At 42.3% G+C, this 12,306-nt stretch overlaps 1 protein-coding gene across 2 annotated transcripts in view; it reads left to right on the top strand.

Annotated features, from left to right (window-relative positions):
- LOC139545477 (multivesicular body subunit 12B-like) overlaps nucleotides 1–12,306 on the top strand; it is a 37,580-nt gene that overhangs the window by 5,754 nt on the left and 19,520 nt on the right. For both annotated transcript variants that reach the window (XM_071353287.1, XM_071353288.1), the window contains 4 exons: nucleotides 4,846–4,941; nucleotides 8,503–8,599; nucleotides 9,503–9,632; nucleotides 10,101–10,193. In XM_071353287.1, coding sequence (XP_071209388.1) covers nucleotides 4,846–4,941; nucleotides 8,503–8,599; nucleotides 9,503–9,632; nucleotides 10,101–10,193 — 416 coding nt within the window. The remainder of the gene's footprint in view (nucleotides 1–4,845; nucleotides 4,942–8,502; nucleotides 8,600–9,502; nucleotides 9,633–10,100; nucleotides 10,194–12,306) is intronic.

Below are 12,306 nucleotides of genomic sequence, written 5' to 3' on the forward strand. Positions count from 1 at the left end.
CTGTCCACATTTTCTAAGTCAGAACCGTCCAGAGTAGTGACGCTGGATGGGCTGGTGGGTGCGGGCAGCGATCGGTTGAAGAGCATGCATTTAGTTTTACTTGCATTTAAGAGCAGTTGGAGGCCACGGAAGGAGAGTTGTATGGCATTGAAGCCCGTCTGGAGGTTAGTTAACACAGTGTCCAAAGAAGGGCCAGATGTATACAGAATGGTGTCGTCTGCGTAGAGGTGGATCAGAGAATCACCAGCAGCAAGAGCGACATCATTGATGTATACAGAGAAAAGAGTTGGCCCGAGAATTGAACCCTGTGGCACCCCCATAGAGACTGCCAGAGGTCTGGACAACAGGCCCGCCGATTTGACACAGTGAACTCTGTCTGAGAAGTAGCTGGTGAACCAGGTGAGGCAGTCATTTGAGAAACCAACGCTGTTGAGTCTGCAGATAAAAATGTGGTGATTGACAGAGTCGAAAGCCTTGGCCAGGTCGATGAATACAGCTGCACAGTATTGTCTCTTATCGATGGCAGTTATGATATCGTTTAGGACCTTGAGCGTGGCTGAGGTGCACCTATGACCAGCTCGGAAACCAGATTGCACAGCGGAGAAGGTACGGTGGGATTTGAAATGGTCGGTGATCTGTTTGTTAACTTGGCTTTCGAAGACCTTAGAAAGGCAGGGTAGGATAGATATACTGTAGGTCTTTAACAGTTTGAGTCTAGAGTGTCTCCCTCTTTGAAGAGGGGGATGACCACGGCAGCTTTCCAATCTTTGTGGATCTCAGACGATACGAAAGAGAGGTTGAACAGGCTAGTAATAGGGGTTGCAACAATTGCGGCGGATAATTTTAGAAAGAGAGTGTCCAGATTGTCTAGCCCGGCTGATTGTACGGGTCCAGATTTTGCAGCTCTTTCAGAACAAATGGGTGAGGCTTGGGCAAGTTTCTGAGGGGGGTGCAGGGCTGTTGACCAGGGTAGGGGTAGACAGGTGGAAAGCATGGCCAGCCATAGAAAAATGCTTTTTGAAATTCTCAATTATCGTGGATTTATTGGTGGCGACAGTGTTTCCTAGCCTCAGTGCAGTGGGCAGCTGGGAGGAGGTGATCTTATTCTCCATAGACTTTACAGTGTCCCAGAACTTTTGGGAGTTTGTGCTACAGGATGCACATTTCTGTTTGAAAAAGCTAGCCTTTGCTTCCTAACTGCCTGTGTATATTGGTTCCTAACTTCCCTGAAAAGTTGCATATCGCGGGGGCTATTCGATGCTAATGCAGTACACCTCAACATGTTTTTGTGCTGGTCAAGGGCAGTCAGGTCTGGAGTGAACCAAGGGCTATGTCTGTTCCTGGTTCTACATTTTTTGAATGGGGCATGTTTATTTAAGATGGCGAGGAAAGCACTTTTAAAGAATAACCAGGCATCCTCTACTGACGGAATGAGGTCAATATCCTTCCAGGATACCCGGGCCAGGTTGATTAGAAAGTGTTTTAGGGAGCGTTTGACAGTGATGATTAGTCATTCTCACTCAGATATCATATTAACATGGCATTCGGCATAGCAAAATGTGTAGAATTGACGGAAATTAGCTTAAAAACTGCTAAAACTTGTCAATGTAAAAATTTGCTTTGAAACGGCAACACTTTCTCTACGTCCCATGGCAAAATGTATAGAATTGAACTCAAATGTTTTTCTCTCCACCGTCAAGAGGGCGGCCACTCAAATGTTTTGCCACCTCTTAGGGCCCCCAAAAGGCTAGGGACGGCCCTGAAATCATGTTCTTAATAACATTGTTGTATTGTTGTGGATTCTACAATATTGTCTTTGGAGGGTAGCCATGAAGCACTTGGGCATGTACTTGGCTAGCACTTGTGAGTAGTGTTAAGTTTTTTGTGAGCGGAATTGAATAACTAACTAATTCATGCAGTTTACTTTGATGATGGAGATGATTACTGCAGGCTTATTTGTTGCCATTAGTCCTTCAGCCGTACCAGAGGCTATGGTTTAACAACCCTTGGTGGATGCCCCCCACAGTTCTGGCACTGTGTCCCCATGTTTGTTGAACACTCTCACAGTAAAGAGGGGTTGCCGGCTGTTTGGCACCCCAGCGAGTTTGAACAATCTGGTTGTGAGAGAGAGGAAAGTGGGACAGCGATATCACTGGCCCGTGGGAGCCATGTTTGTATTTGTGAAAGAGTGAGAAGTGAGAGAGCTAGAGAGAGAGAGAGAGAGAGAGAGATGGAGAGAGGAATGTGTTTTGTGAATTTAACAAAGCACAAAGCGAACACAGTGATATAGCCTGAAGTGGGCTCAAGGGCAGATCTCTGTTCCTTTTCTTTCTCTACCCTCTCTCTTTTCTTTTTCCTTCCTCTCATCCCCTTCTCTCTCTTCCTGCTCCACCCCACACAGCCCAACTGTTGTAATCTCTGGTGGGTGTTGGTGGGTTGGCATTGTGACGGTGCTTTGCATACTGGCATTGGGACTCCATGCATGCCACATGCCAGTGAATGAGAATGAGACTTCCTGCTTGGTTTCTTCAGTAGGATAGATCCTTATGTTGTTACAGAAGGGAGTGGAGGTGTTGCTTCCCTTTGGTCGTCTGCTTATGTCCATTTTTAGTCATGTTCTTTTACTGTTCATGTTATATTCTAGGCCTACTTTTGTTGCTTCCTTTTTCTGAATTCATCTTCAACAATGACTGCTTTTAAGAAATACATTTTATGCCGTAGATCAATGAGCTGATTAACTCTTTTGCTCTCCACTACGGTGCACTCACATCTCTGAACTTGAACAGGTTGTTCCTACGCAAGAGAGCAGGCCCAGATCAAACACTGTTCCACAGGAATCAGGAGCATTGCTCAAGCTGTAGCAGCCACCCCACATCAAACAGCTTAAGCAGGCAGTGACACAGACACTTAGGGCCGCAAAGGGAAGCTGTGTGTAATTCAAATTTGCCTGAGCCTATAACATGCTACCCTCATGAACACATTAACATACGTTTATTTGAAGGAGTGTGGCGCTAGCCTGAGATCTGAGCCCACTGTAATTGGCTAGGGCCTCCGCTGAATCGGTTTACCAACCTCAGATGGGTACGGTTAATCGTTTAATCAAATATTCGAATGGACTTAGTATTTGATAACTTAATGTATGGGTCTATATTAACAATCAAAAAAGCTTTGTCTAAATGTAATTTAAATGATCCTTGTGACATTGTGACCTACAAGGATATACCATGACATTTGATATTCTTAATTTAATAAAACAACAACTTTTGAATGTAGTTTTTGTAACACTTCATTGAGCAGTCTGTCCTCTGTTTATCTCTGCGATGTGCATTTGCGTCATTTTGATTGGTCAAGAAAGTCAAGAGTGTTTTTTTTATGTATTTTGACTATCCGGGAATCGGCAGTTGGATATATCAGTCAATCAGCCGACTTGATATGTGTACATGAACATCTAAATGACAAGATCAGATTTCAAAGATTGGTTGAAAGTCAGATCCTGTGATTCCTCTGATCTTCAGACTTTTCGTGCAGCGGAAACACTTCCAGCAATGAGCTCTGTTGGAAGATGGGAGCCACATTACAGTAGATAGTAAAAAGAAAATAGAGAGTAAGTCCACCAAAACTTTACCCCTTTACCTCTCCCTCTGCGGCTCTGCGGGTGGCAATTCACATTCTGGGCGCGTCGCCCCCTGCTGCCGGAGCTGTGGCAGGATGACGCCTGAGGTGCCTCCTAGGAGCGCTGTGCCCTCGTTACTCCCTTGCTTGACTTTGGGTTTCACACAGCCAGCCCTTTGTTTACGCTGACAGGATGCACTGGCTACTGACCTGGAAAAAGTGGCCAAGACGGGTTGTCTTGTAAGGAGGTGGGGGCTTCTGGTGATGTATGGGCTCCTCATGGGACTGCGCCCGCTTGAGATGCCTGCATCTCTCTCTTTTTCTCTCTCCCCCTCTCACTTTCTCTCTCTTTCTTTTTCTAGTTTTTCTCTCTCTCTCTTCCGCTCTCTCTCTCTCTCTCTCTCTCTCTCTCACACTCTCTCTCTCTCGCACTCTCTCTCTCGTTCACTCTCTCTCTCTCCTCCCTCTAGTCACTGGTGGTTTTGCATAAGTCTCTCCCTGCCATGTTTTCCACAGCCAATTGCTAGGGTCATTCATCATTATTGTCAGGATGGTAATTTGTGTGGGTGGGGGCAGAGATCCAGAACTTCTTTGTTTGAATGAACCTCATTAAATTGAATCGTCTTTGTAAAGGATCCTCTCTGAGAATAAGTCTGGCAGTCATTTTGGTGATTTACCGACGATGGCCAATGTAACATGACGTTTCAGCCAAGCTTGTTTGCTGGTAGCTATGGAGAAATGTCTAACTCACTCATGTGAGGGAAGTTTTGGCTTTATCATTGTTGAGTGCATGCACACTTATAGATATGCTGCCCACACTGTCCTTCACAGCCTTTTCTATGATGTGCCTGGGCTCTTGTGCATTATGTTGCCATATTCAGACACTTATTTTATTTTTCCTCCAAATAATACCTCCCCATCCCCATCAGGATCTTTTAGGAGCACAGTGAACTTTGCTTTTCCTTATTAGAGCAGATCTTTGTCAGGTTTTATTTAATCAGCCCTATTCCAGGGGATGATATTTTCAGCCACCTATTTGGAGGCTAAGGCTCCATCTTTACCCACACAGGGCACTAAATGAGATGGAGCGCTAGAGCAGGCGACCGTTAATTAAGGGAAGTATGCAAGAGAAGAGGCAAAAAGCAACACGCTCACAGCGTACATACATTAACTTTATCCCACCTCATGCATGTTCTTTCTCCTTGTTGTTTTTCTATTCCTTTTTTCACGTAGGTTGCACAAACAACAGATGGTTCCGACGCCGACCTGTGGAAGGACGGCTTATTCAAATCCAAGGTCACCCGCTACCTCTGTTTCACCAGAGATAATGTAAGTGGAAATGTAAACTTCTCAATTTCCCTATGCATCATGCAATAACACCTCATCCCTAACACCTTTTTTGGCACTGGTTTGCTTGGTTTGCCCTCTCTAGCGTTCTCCTGTGCAGCACTTTGATAATTGAAAGTGCCATAATGTTCAATGAATTTTAAAAGTCTGTTTTTTAAAATTAATGTAAATACCAATATGAACCTTTGATTATATGATTGCATTTATATTATTGATGTGTGATATCTTGGTGGGCTCCCAGGATTATATCGTTGATGTTCTTGTGTCCTCCAGAGAGGGAGATTTATGATTATTCATAGTATTACAATGAGCTTTAACTTAAACTATTTCACTTTTTCCAATTAACCTTGTCCCTGTAGAGAATCTGGATACCTCCCAGTGATTCTTCAAAGATGATGCACACATCAAAAATGTTGTTCCCTTTATGAGAAATTACACTTCAAAAGGCCAGTTCAATATGGTTGGAAATGGGGCACCTATTTAAAATAACAGTAATAACTTCTCTGTTAATTGAGCTCTCCTTGAACGTTCTCTACATATCAACTGGTAGGCAAATTTTCATGGTCTTTTTTTACACTTAACATTTGAGAATAGAGAACACCAATTATCCTGCTATAAAGCCTACAGTAGATTTGATAAATGACCATGAAATAGAAAACACTGGGTATCATCAGTATTCACCCCCTCCTTGGATTATTCTTCACCTTTCTTGCGTTACAAAGTGGGATTGACATTTATTAAAAAAAAAAAAAAAATCCATCATTGATCTACACAAAATATTCCATAATGTCAAAGCTAAAAATGTTATTCTGCAAATATTTACAAATTCATACAAATTAAATAACTAAAACATAGGTGTTGCATAAGTATTCACTGCCTTTGTTCAGGCATGCCTAAATTAGTTCAGGAGTAAAATGTTGCTTAACAAATCACGTAATTAGTTACATGGACTCACTCTGTGTGAAATAATAGGGTTTGACATGATAGTCAAGTATTGCATTTCAGGCACAGATTAAACTACAAAGACCGGGGAGCTTTCCGAAAGCCTCCCAAAGAAGGGCAGTGATTGGTAGATAGGTAACAAATCAGACATTTCATAACACTTTAAGCATGGTCAAGTTAATAACTATGCTGTGGATGATGTATAAACCTCCCAGACACATCAAAGATACAGTCATCCTTCTGAATTGAGCTGCAGGACAGGAAGGAAACTGCTCAGGGATGTCACCGTGAGGCCAATGGTGATTTTAAAACAGCTACAGAGTTCAATGGCTGTGATGGGAGAAAACTGAGGATGAATCAACAACATTGTAGTTACTCCACAATAGTGACCTAAATGACAAATTGAAAAGAACAATATAATATACAGAAAAAAAGGCACTGAAGTTATACTGCAAGAAAACATGGCAAAGGAATGAACTTGTTGGCCTAAATGCGAAGCTTTGTTTGGGGCAAATCCAACACAACACGTCACTGAGTACTACTCTCCATATTTTCAAGCATGATGTTGGCTGCATCATGTTATGGGTATGCTTGACATTGGCAAAGACTGGGAAGTTTTTCAGGATAAAAATAAACGGGATGGATCTAAACACAGGCAACATACTAGAGGAAAACCTTCTTCAGTCTGCTTTACAACAGACACTGGGAGAGGAATTAACATACCAGCAGGACAATAACCTAAAACACAAGGCCAAATCTACACTGGAGTTGCTTACCAAGAAGACAATGTTCCTGAGCTTTGATTTAAATCTGCTTGAAACTCTATGGCAAGACTTGAAAATGGCTGTCTAGCCCATGATCCCCAACACCTTGACAGAGCGTTAAGAATTTGAAAAGTAAAATGGGCAAATATTGCGCAATACAGGTGCAAATCTCTTAGAGAGAGAAGACTCAACACCCTAATTGCTGCCAAAGGTGTTTCCAACATTAACTCAGGAGGGTGAATGCTTATCTAATCAAGGCATATTAGTTACATAAAATGTAACAGTGTTTAACTATGCTTACTATGTTATCCTTTTGAAACTTAAACGTAAAGAATTTGAACAAATTCAGATAAATATATGACATGGGTTTACTCAATTCATCTGACTGATCAAGTTAATGGTCCTACATTAACCAAGCAATGATTTGGGACCTAAACAGTACATGTAGATACTTTAGCCCAAAAGACTGATAATATGTCAACAGGATTGTAATGATTAGACAGACATTTCAACCTTTGTTCCTCCCACAGTTTCTGTCAGTGTCTCAGTTTACAGCCTTGCGGTTGGAGTTAGAGGAGGTCACTTTATCAGTTGAATGAATGCCCCATTGAACAGTACTCGACTCCACCCTTAGAACATTTTATACTGTCAAACTCACACTTTTCTTTTATAAAACTATGATTTTACCTCATGCCCACATTTGTAGACATAATAGCATTTTTGCAAGCAATGAATTATTTCTCTGTGTTCACTCTGACATATCCTCGTGACAAATCAATCATTTGTGGTTGGATACTACTACTAATTCTGAAAATAGTTCCATTAGAATCCTTGTGAGAGTGGTTGAAGCCAGCCCTTGTAAATGCACCTCTTAACGGCTGCCTGCCTGCCTGCCTGCCTGGGACGGATCTCAGTCTGGTCCACAGTTTAGTATGTGTCACACAAATAGCCTTGCCCATGTTCCTGTGTATTATCTTAAAATGTGTGTCCACTCTGTTTTAAAGACTTTGGCACAAATAAAACATGACAGAGCCATCAGCAAAGGCTATTTTGTCTGCCAGTCAATGTAGCCCCCTCTGTAACTGTCGGTGACAAAAACAGATTCTGCAAAATTAGCCACTGAATTACGTTGAAGGAAGTAAATACTTTGTGATTTATACTCTAGGTTGGAGGTAGATGGCCCTTTTGTCAGGTCCTGATGGGAAAAAAACATCTGAAGAAAGGGTTTCATGCATAGTAATAACATTCATCTATATTCCACCCTAAGTCAGAATAAAAACAATCAATACAACATTTCTCTAACGGTGATGACTGCTGGGCAACAGTAGTAGTGGAATCCAGATTTCCGGACGCGCCAAGTAACGACTCGGTCACCCCACTCTCCATTGCCGCTGTGTATTATTGCAATTTACTACGGCGAAAAATGGAAATATAATGACTGGAGGCTGGGAGGCTGAGAAGAGTCATGCTTGAAAATGTCAACTAAACAGTCCCTGATTGTTTTTAACCAAATTTTGATGAACAGGCAATCCGGCCTGCCTCACATACAACCCCGCTGTTTCCCTCCAAGGCTTGAGAATGATTGCAAGTTCACAGATGCATTCTCATTTTTAAAAGAAGCTATTATGGAGTAATTACTTTCACCAACGTGTCAACTCCTCTCTTTAGAGACTTCCCAAGCTTTTAGGAAATCATTGATTCAGTTGTCTTTGTAATTTCTTTTCAGACCATTACAAAAACGGAATAACCCTTACACTTTTGTAATAAGAAGTGGTTCTTACAATCTATTACATCTGAAACGTGCATATGTCATTTTGAATGTTTTCCTGTACATTAGAGCCAGTCGTCAGATGTGCTCCTTGACATGAGGTTGATTGATTTGAAGGACACTCTACCAGAGGGCTTCATACCCATCCAAGAAACAATAGACACCAGTAAGTAAGCATTTCCCCCTAAACCACAACCGTACCTCTGAAGGTTTTTCGGGCCCCTCACTAGCTTTGACTTTGCTTTAATCAGCCTCTGTGGAAGTCCTCTGGGGCAGCTTAGCTTGAGATAGTGAATGTTTTATGGGTGCAGGTTAGCTTAATTTATGATAGTCTGTGGGAATAAAAGAAACATTTTGCCCTCGAGGTACACGGGAAGAGAATCATGAGTCATTGTTTATCTCAGCTGGAGCTGTGCTTTTCTTTATGAGGGGCTTATTTATTTATGTATTTATTTGGGGAGAGGACGAGTGGATGGGGGTTATCTAATATTAATGAAATGCATTCCCCAATGCTTTAGTGCTCTTTGAGTGCTATGTATTCCCCCTCACTATCCAGGCCTTGAAAATGTAATAATATTGTGGTGTGGTGAGTGAGTGAGGAACAGATGTTTATTATTTTTATTATCATCACATTTACTCTACACGTTCTATCAGTGGTTGGAAATAAATGGGGGAGGCACAGAAGTAATATGGGCAAGCATGGTTATGTTTTCTAGCTGGAATGAAGAACAGAAAGATGATGTGTTGTTGGGCTATGGTTTAATGTAATGTTTTATTACTTTATGTGAATCCATGTTTAGTGTATACATCTAACGTGATGTATGAAATGTTACCCTGCACATCCAGTAAAAAAATACATTCATATTTGGCAGCATATATTGTGGCTACTGTACGGGTTAGCATTTGTCTTTCGTTTTCTAGTTATCATTATTGGATTTTGTCGGTGCTTAGCAGTATTTAGTGTGTTTATAGTTCATATCATTATTTTATGCATAGCCGTGACCAAGAGATGAATTTGGCCTCTTGTTCATGATCCCTAATATGGTCTGTCTCTCTCCTTGTCCGTCAGAGGAGCCTGCCTTGAGGAAGAAGAGGCTGTGTATTAGGCTCGGCCTACGCCTAGCCACAGAGACTGCTGTGTGTGACATCCAGATCCAGGGGAAGTCCAAGCACACCCGTCCACACTACACGTGTATTGGGTGAGTGGACGGACCTGTAAAAGCAGAAGGAATATTGTATTTAATACCTGACACTCATAGCATTGTTTTTTGACATGCAGTTCTGTGGCAACGTGCGCAGTAGGTTTTCATTGATTTTGCATAGTCTCCAATGAGCAGGATCCCTATTTCCCTTCTCAAAACATACTTTGCCTGCAGCCTGCTAGAGGCACCTGCCTGGACATAAACAGTGCACAGTCTGTCAGTAGTACCTCATTTCACCACAGGTATGCAAGAGAAACAAAGTGCTCACTCAGTCTTCTGCTCCGATCATCCACATGTCTGCTGTTTATCAATCATATTTGAGCTGTACTCTCATCAATTATGTCATTGAATTAGAATAATGGATTTGGTCTTGGAATCTTTTTGGAATGTCCTTGTGACAGTGTTGCTCATGAATTTAGGAGTTTAATTTCCCATTTGACTGGTGTGTGACTCTTGTTTCTACAGAGAGCTAAACAATATGGACATTTTGTATCGAACGGGAAATGTGCATCCATCCACCGAAACCGCTATCTACGACTCAATGCCCAACACCACAAGGTACATACCAAGTTCCTAATGAGACTTTTATAACCAAGCATCAACACCCTCTCTCTCAACTTTTAGTTCAAAAGGACCATGCCTTTGTTTTGTGTTTACAGTATTTGGAAACATGAGTCCCAAGTTCAGATTTGTCTGTTTTGTGTTCCTTTAGGTATGTTTGTGATCCATTAGTCAGTCAATACCTCTTGAGTGATGTAGTTTATTACACACAAGTGATTGACAGTTCATACTCATACAGTACATGTTCTGATAGCTGTGCCTGGTCAGAGAAAGCAGTGAAGGAGTACTGGAGAGAAAGGGAAACTAGACAGGATCCCCTGAATGGGAACATAAGTTCAACGAGGGCTGAACTCCTGCTATTTGGTCTCTGTCTCAAGTTGGAGAGCCTGTTCGCTCTCTGACTGTGGTGACATTCGTGCTGTTGTACTGTGCAGACAAAGGGGAAGAAACGTAGCCTGGAGAGAGAAAGAGAGAAACAGCTGCAGAGGAAGGGAGGGGAAGACAGAGGCAGGTAGTGCAGAGAGCTCCACCATGCCATACTGTTGCTGTACCGTACCCCCATCCTCAGCTGCTCTGTCTGCCCTGCCTGGGGCCCACAGAGAAGGAGCAGGCCTTTGTACTGGGGCCAGATCCAACAGCCTAATTATTTATTGCAATGAAGTACTGGGGATTTCCAGAGCAAATTGTAAGTAAACAATCAAGATTCCTTTTGAATGGCGGTGGAGAGGGGGGCATGGCAGGGGTATCGATGGGCTTGCCGGCTTGGAGTGCTGCTCCTGGAATGTTCGAGGCTCAATGTGGAGAGCAGTATGAAGACTACTCCACTCCACAGCAGAGGTCAGAGTGAAGGTGGCCAGACTGATGGAGTGCTATTCAAAGGTGAGACTGTTCATATGGCTACTGGTGATGAGAGAAAGCTGTTTGATTTAAAGGCAAGGTATGAAGTGCGCAAACTATGATTTGAGAGGAAAGACGCACAAATCAGAGTTGTGTGAATCGCGAATATTTGGGGAGCAGATAGTTAATAATGTTTGATGTCTCGAAACGATGGAGAAAGCCTAGGCCGTGTACCCTCTCAACTGTTACCAGTAATCCTTAGCTCTTTTGAAGCCCACTTTCAAGTCACTGAGGCGTTGGGGGTAAGAATAAATTGCACCTCGAAGCAACAAACCCCCTTCTGATGCCTGCTGAGATCACAGGCTCATGTTTTTGTATTAACATTAAGAAATTCATGTCACAGCTTGAGAGCCTTCCCTTTAGTTCCTTTCCATCCACAATGCACAGACACATAGGAGCAAGATGATATACTGAATAAGAAACTCTCGCCAGCCAAGGTAGACAATGCCATTTTATGAAGTGAATATTGCTGGCATGTTCTTTGTTGGCTGCTCCAGACTCCTCATTATAGACAGATAAACAACCAACACATGGAATGGCCACACTTTCATTACACTGAGTACCTTGTGCTACCATACATTGCAATATTTCTGGAGTGTTTATGAGGCATCCCACTGGGCACAGATGTCAATTCAACGTCTATTCCATGTTAGTTCAACGCAACGTCATTGAAATGACGTGTTAACAACTTTGATTTCACTTTAAGGTCTACACCTGTTGTATTCGGCGCGTGTGACTAATAACATTTGATTTGATTCAACCAGTGTGTGCTCAGTGTCATATGAGCGATGTTTGATTCAATCAGCCAAAATAAGTATGTCCATGTTTTTGAACTACAGTTAGTATCTGGTAACTGTCATTCTGAAAACTTGTTTGCATCACTTGAACTCTTTCCTCATCCATGTTCCGCGTCTGAGAATTCCCTCCTGTACACTGTGCTGTCTTGGGGCTATCTATAACAACTTTATGGCCGTTTGAGAACCGCACCCCTTAAATGTAAGTGCCTTTCACAGTCAGTGGAAAATATGTTTTAAACGCAGTCAATTTTGTGTACATTTTTTATGACCCTTGTAATTTTGAATGCTGGTGATCCCTTACAAATGTTAGGTTGCCCCAGGCAATGTGAGCTTGTTAGAGTTGTGCTCTGACTTAAACCACTAAGCCACTTAAACTTTTGTCAGCATTTAAAGCTGTCAGCATCTAGGTCAAAGTT

This window comes from Salvelinus alpinus, chromosome 19, assembly GCF_045679555.1.
Source record: "Salvelinus alpinus chromosome 19, SLU_Salpinus.1, whole genome shotgun sequence".
NCBI lineage: Eukaryota > Metazoa > Chordata > Actinopteri > Salmoniformes > Salmonidae > Salvelinus > Salvelinus alpinus.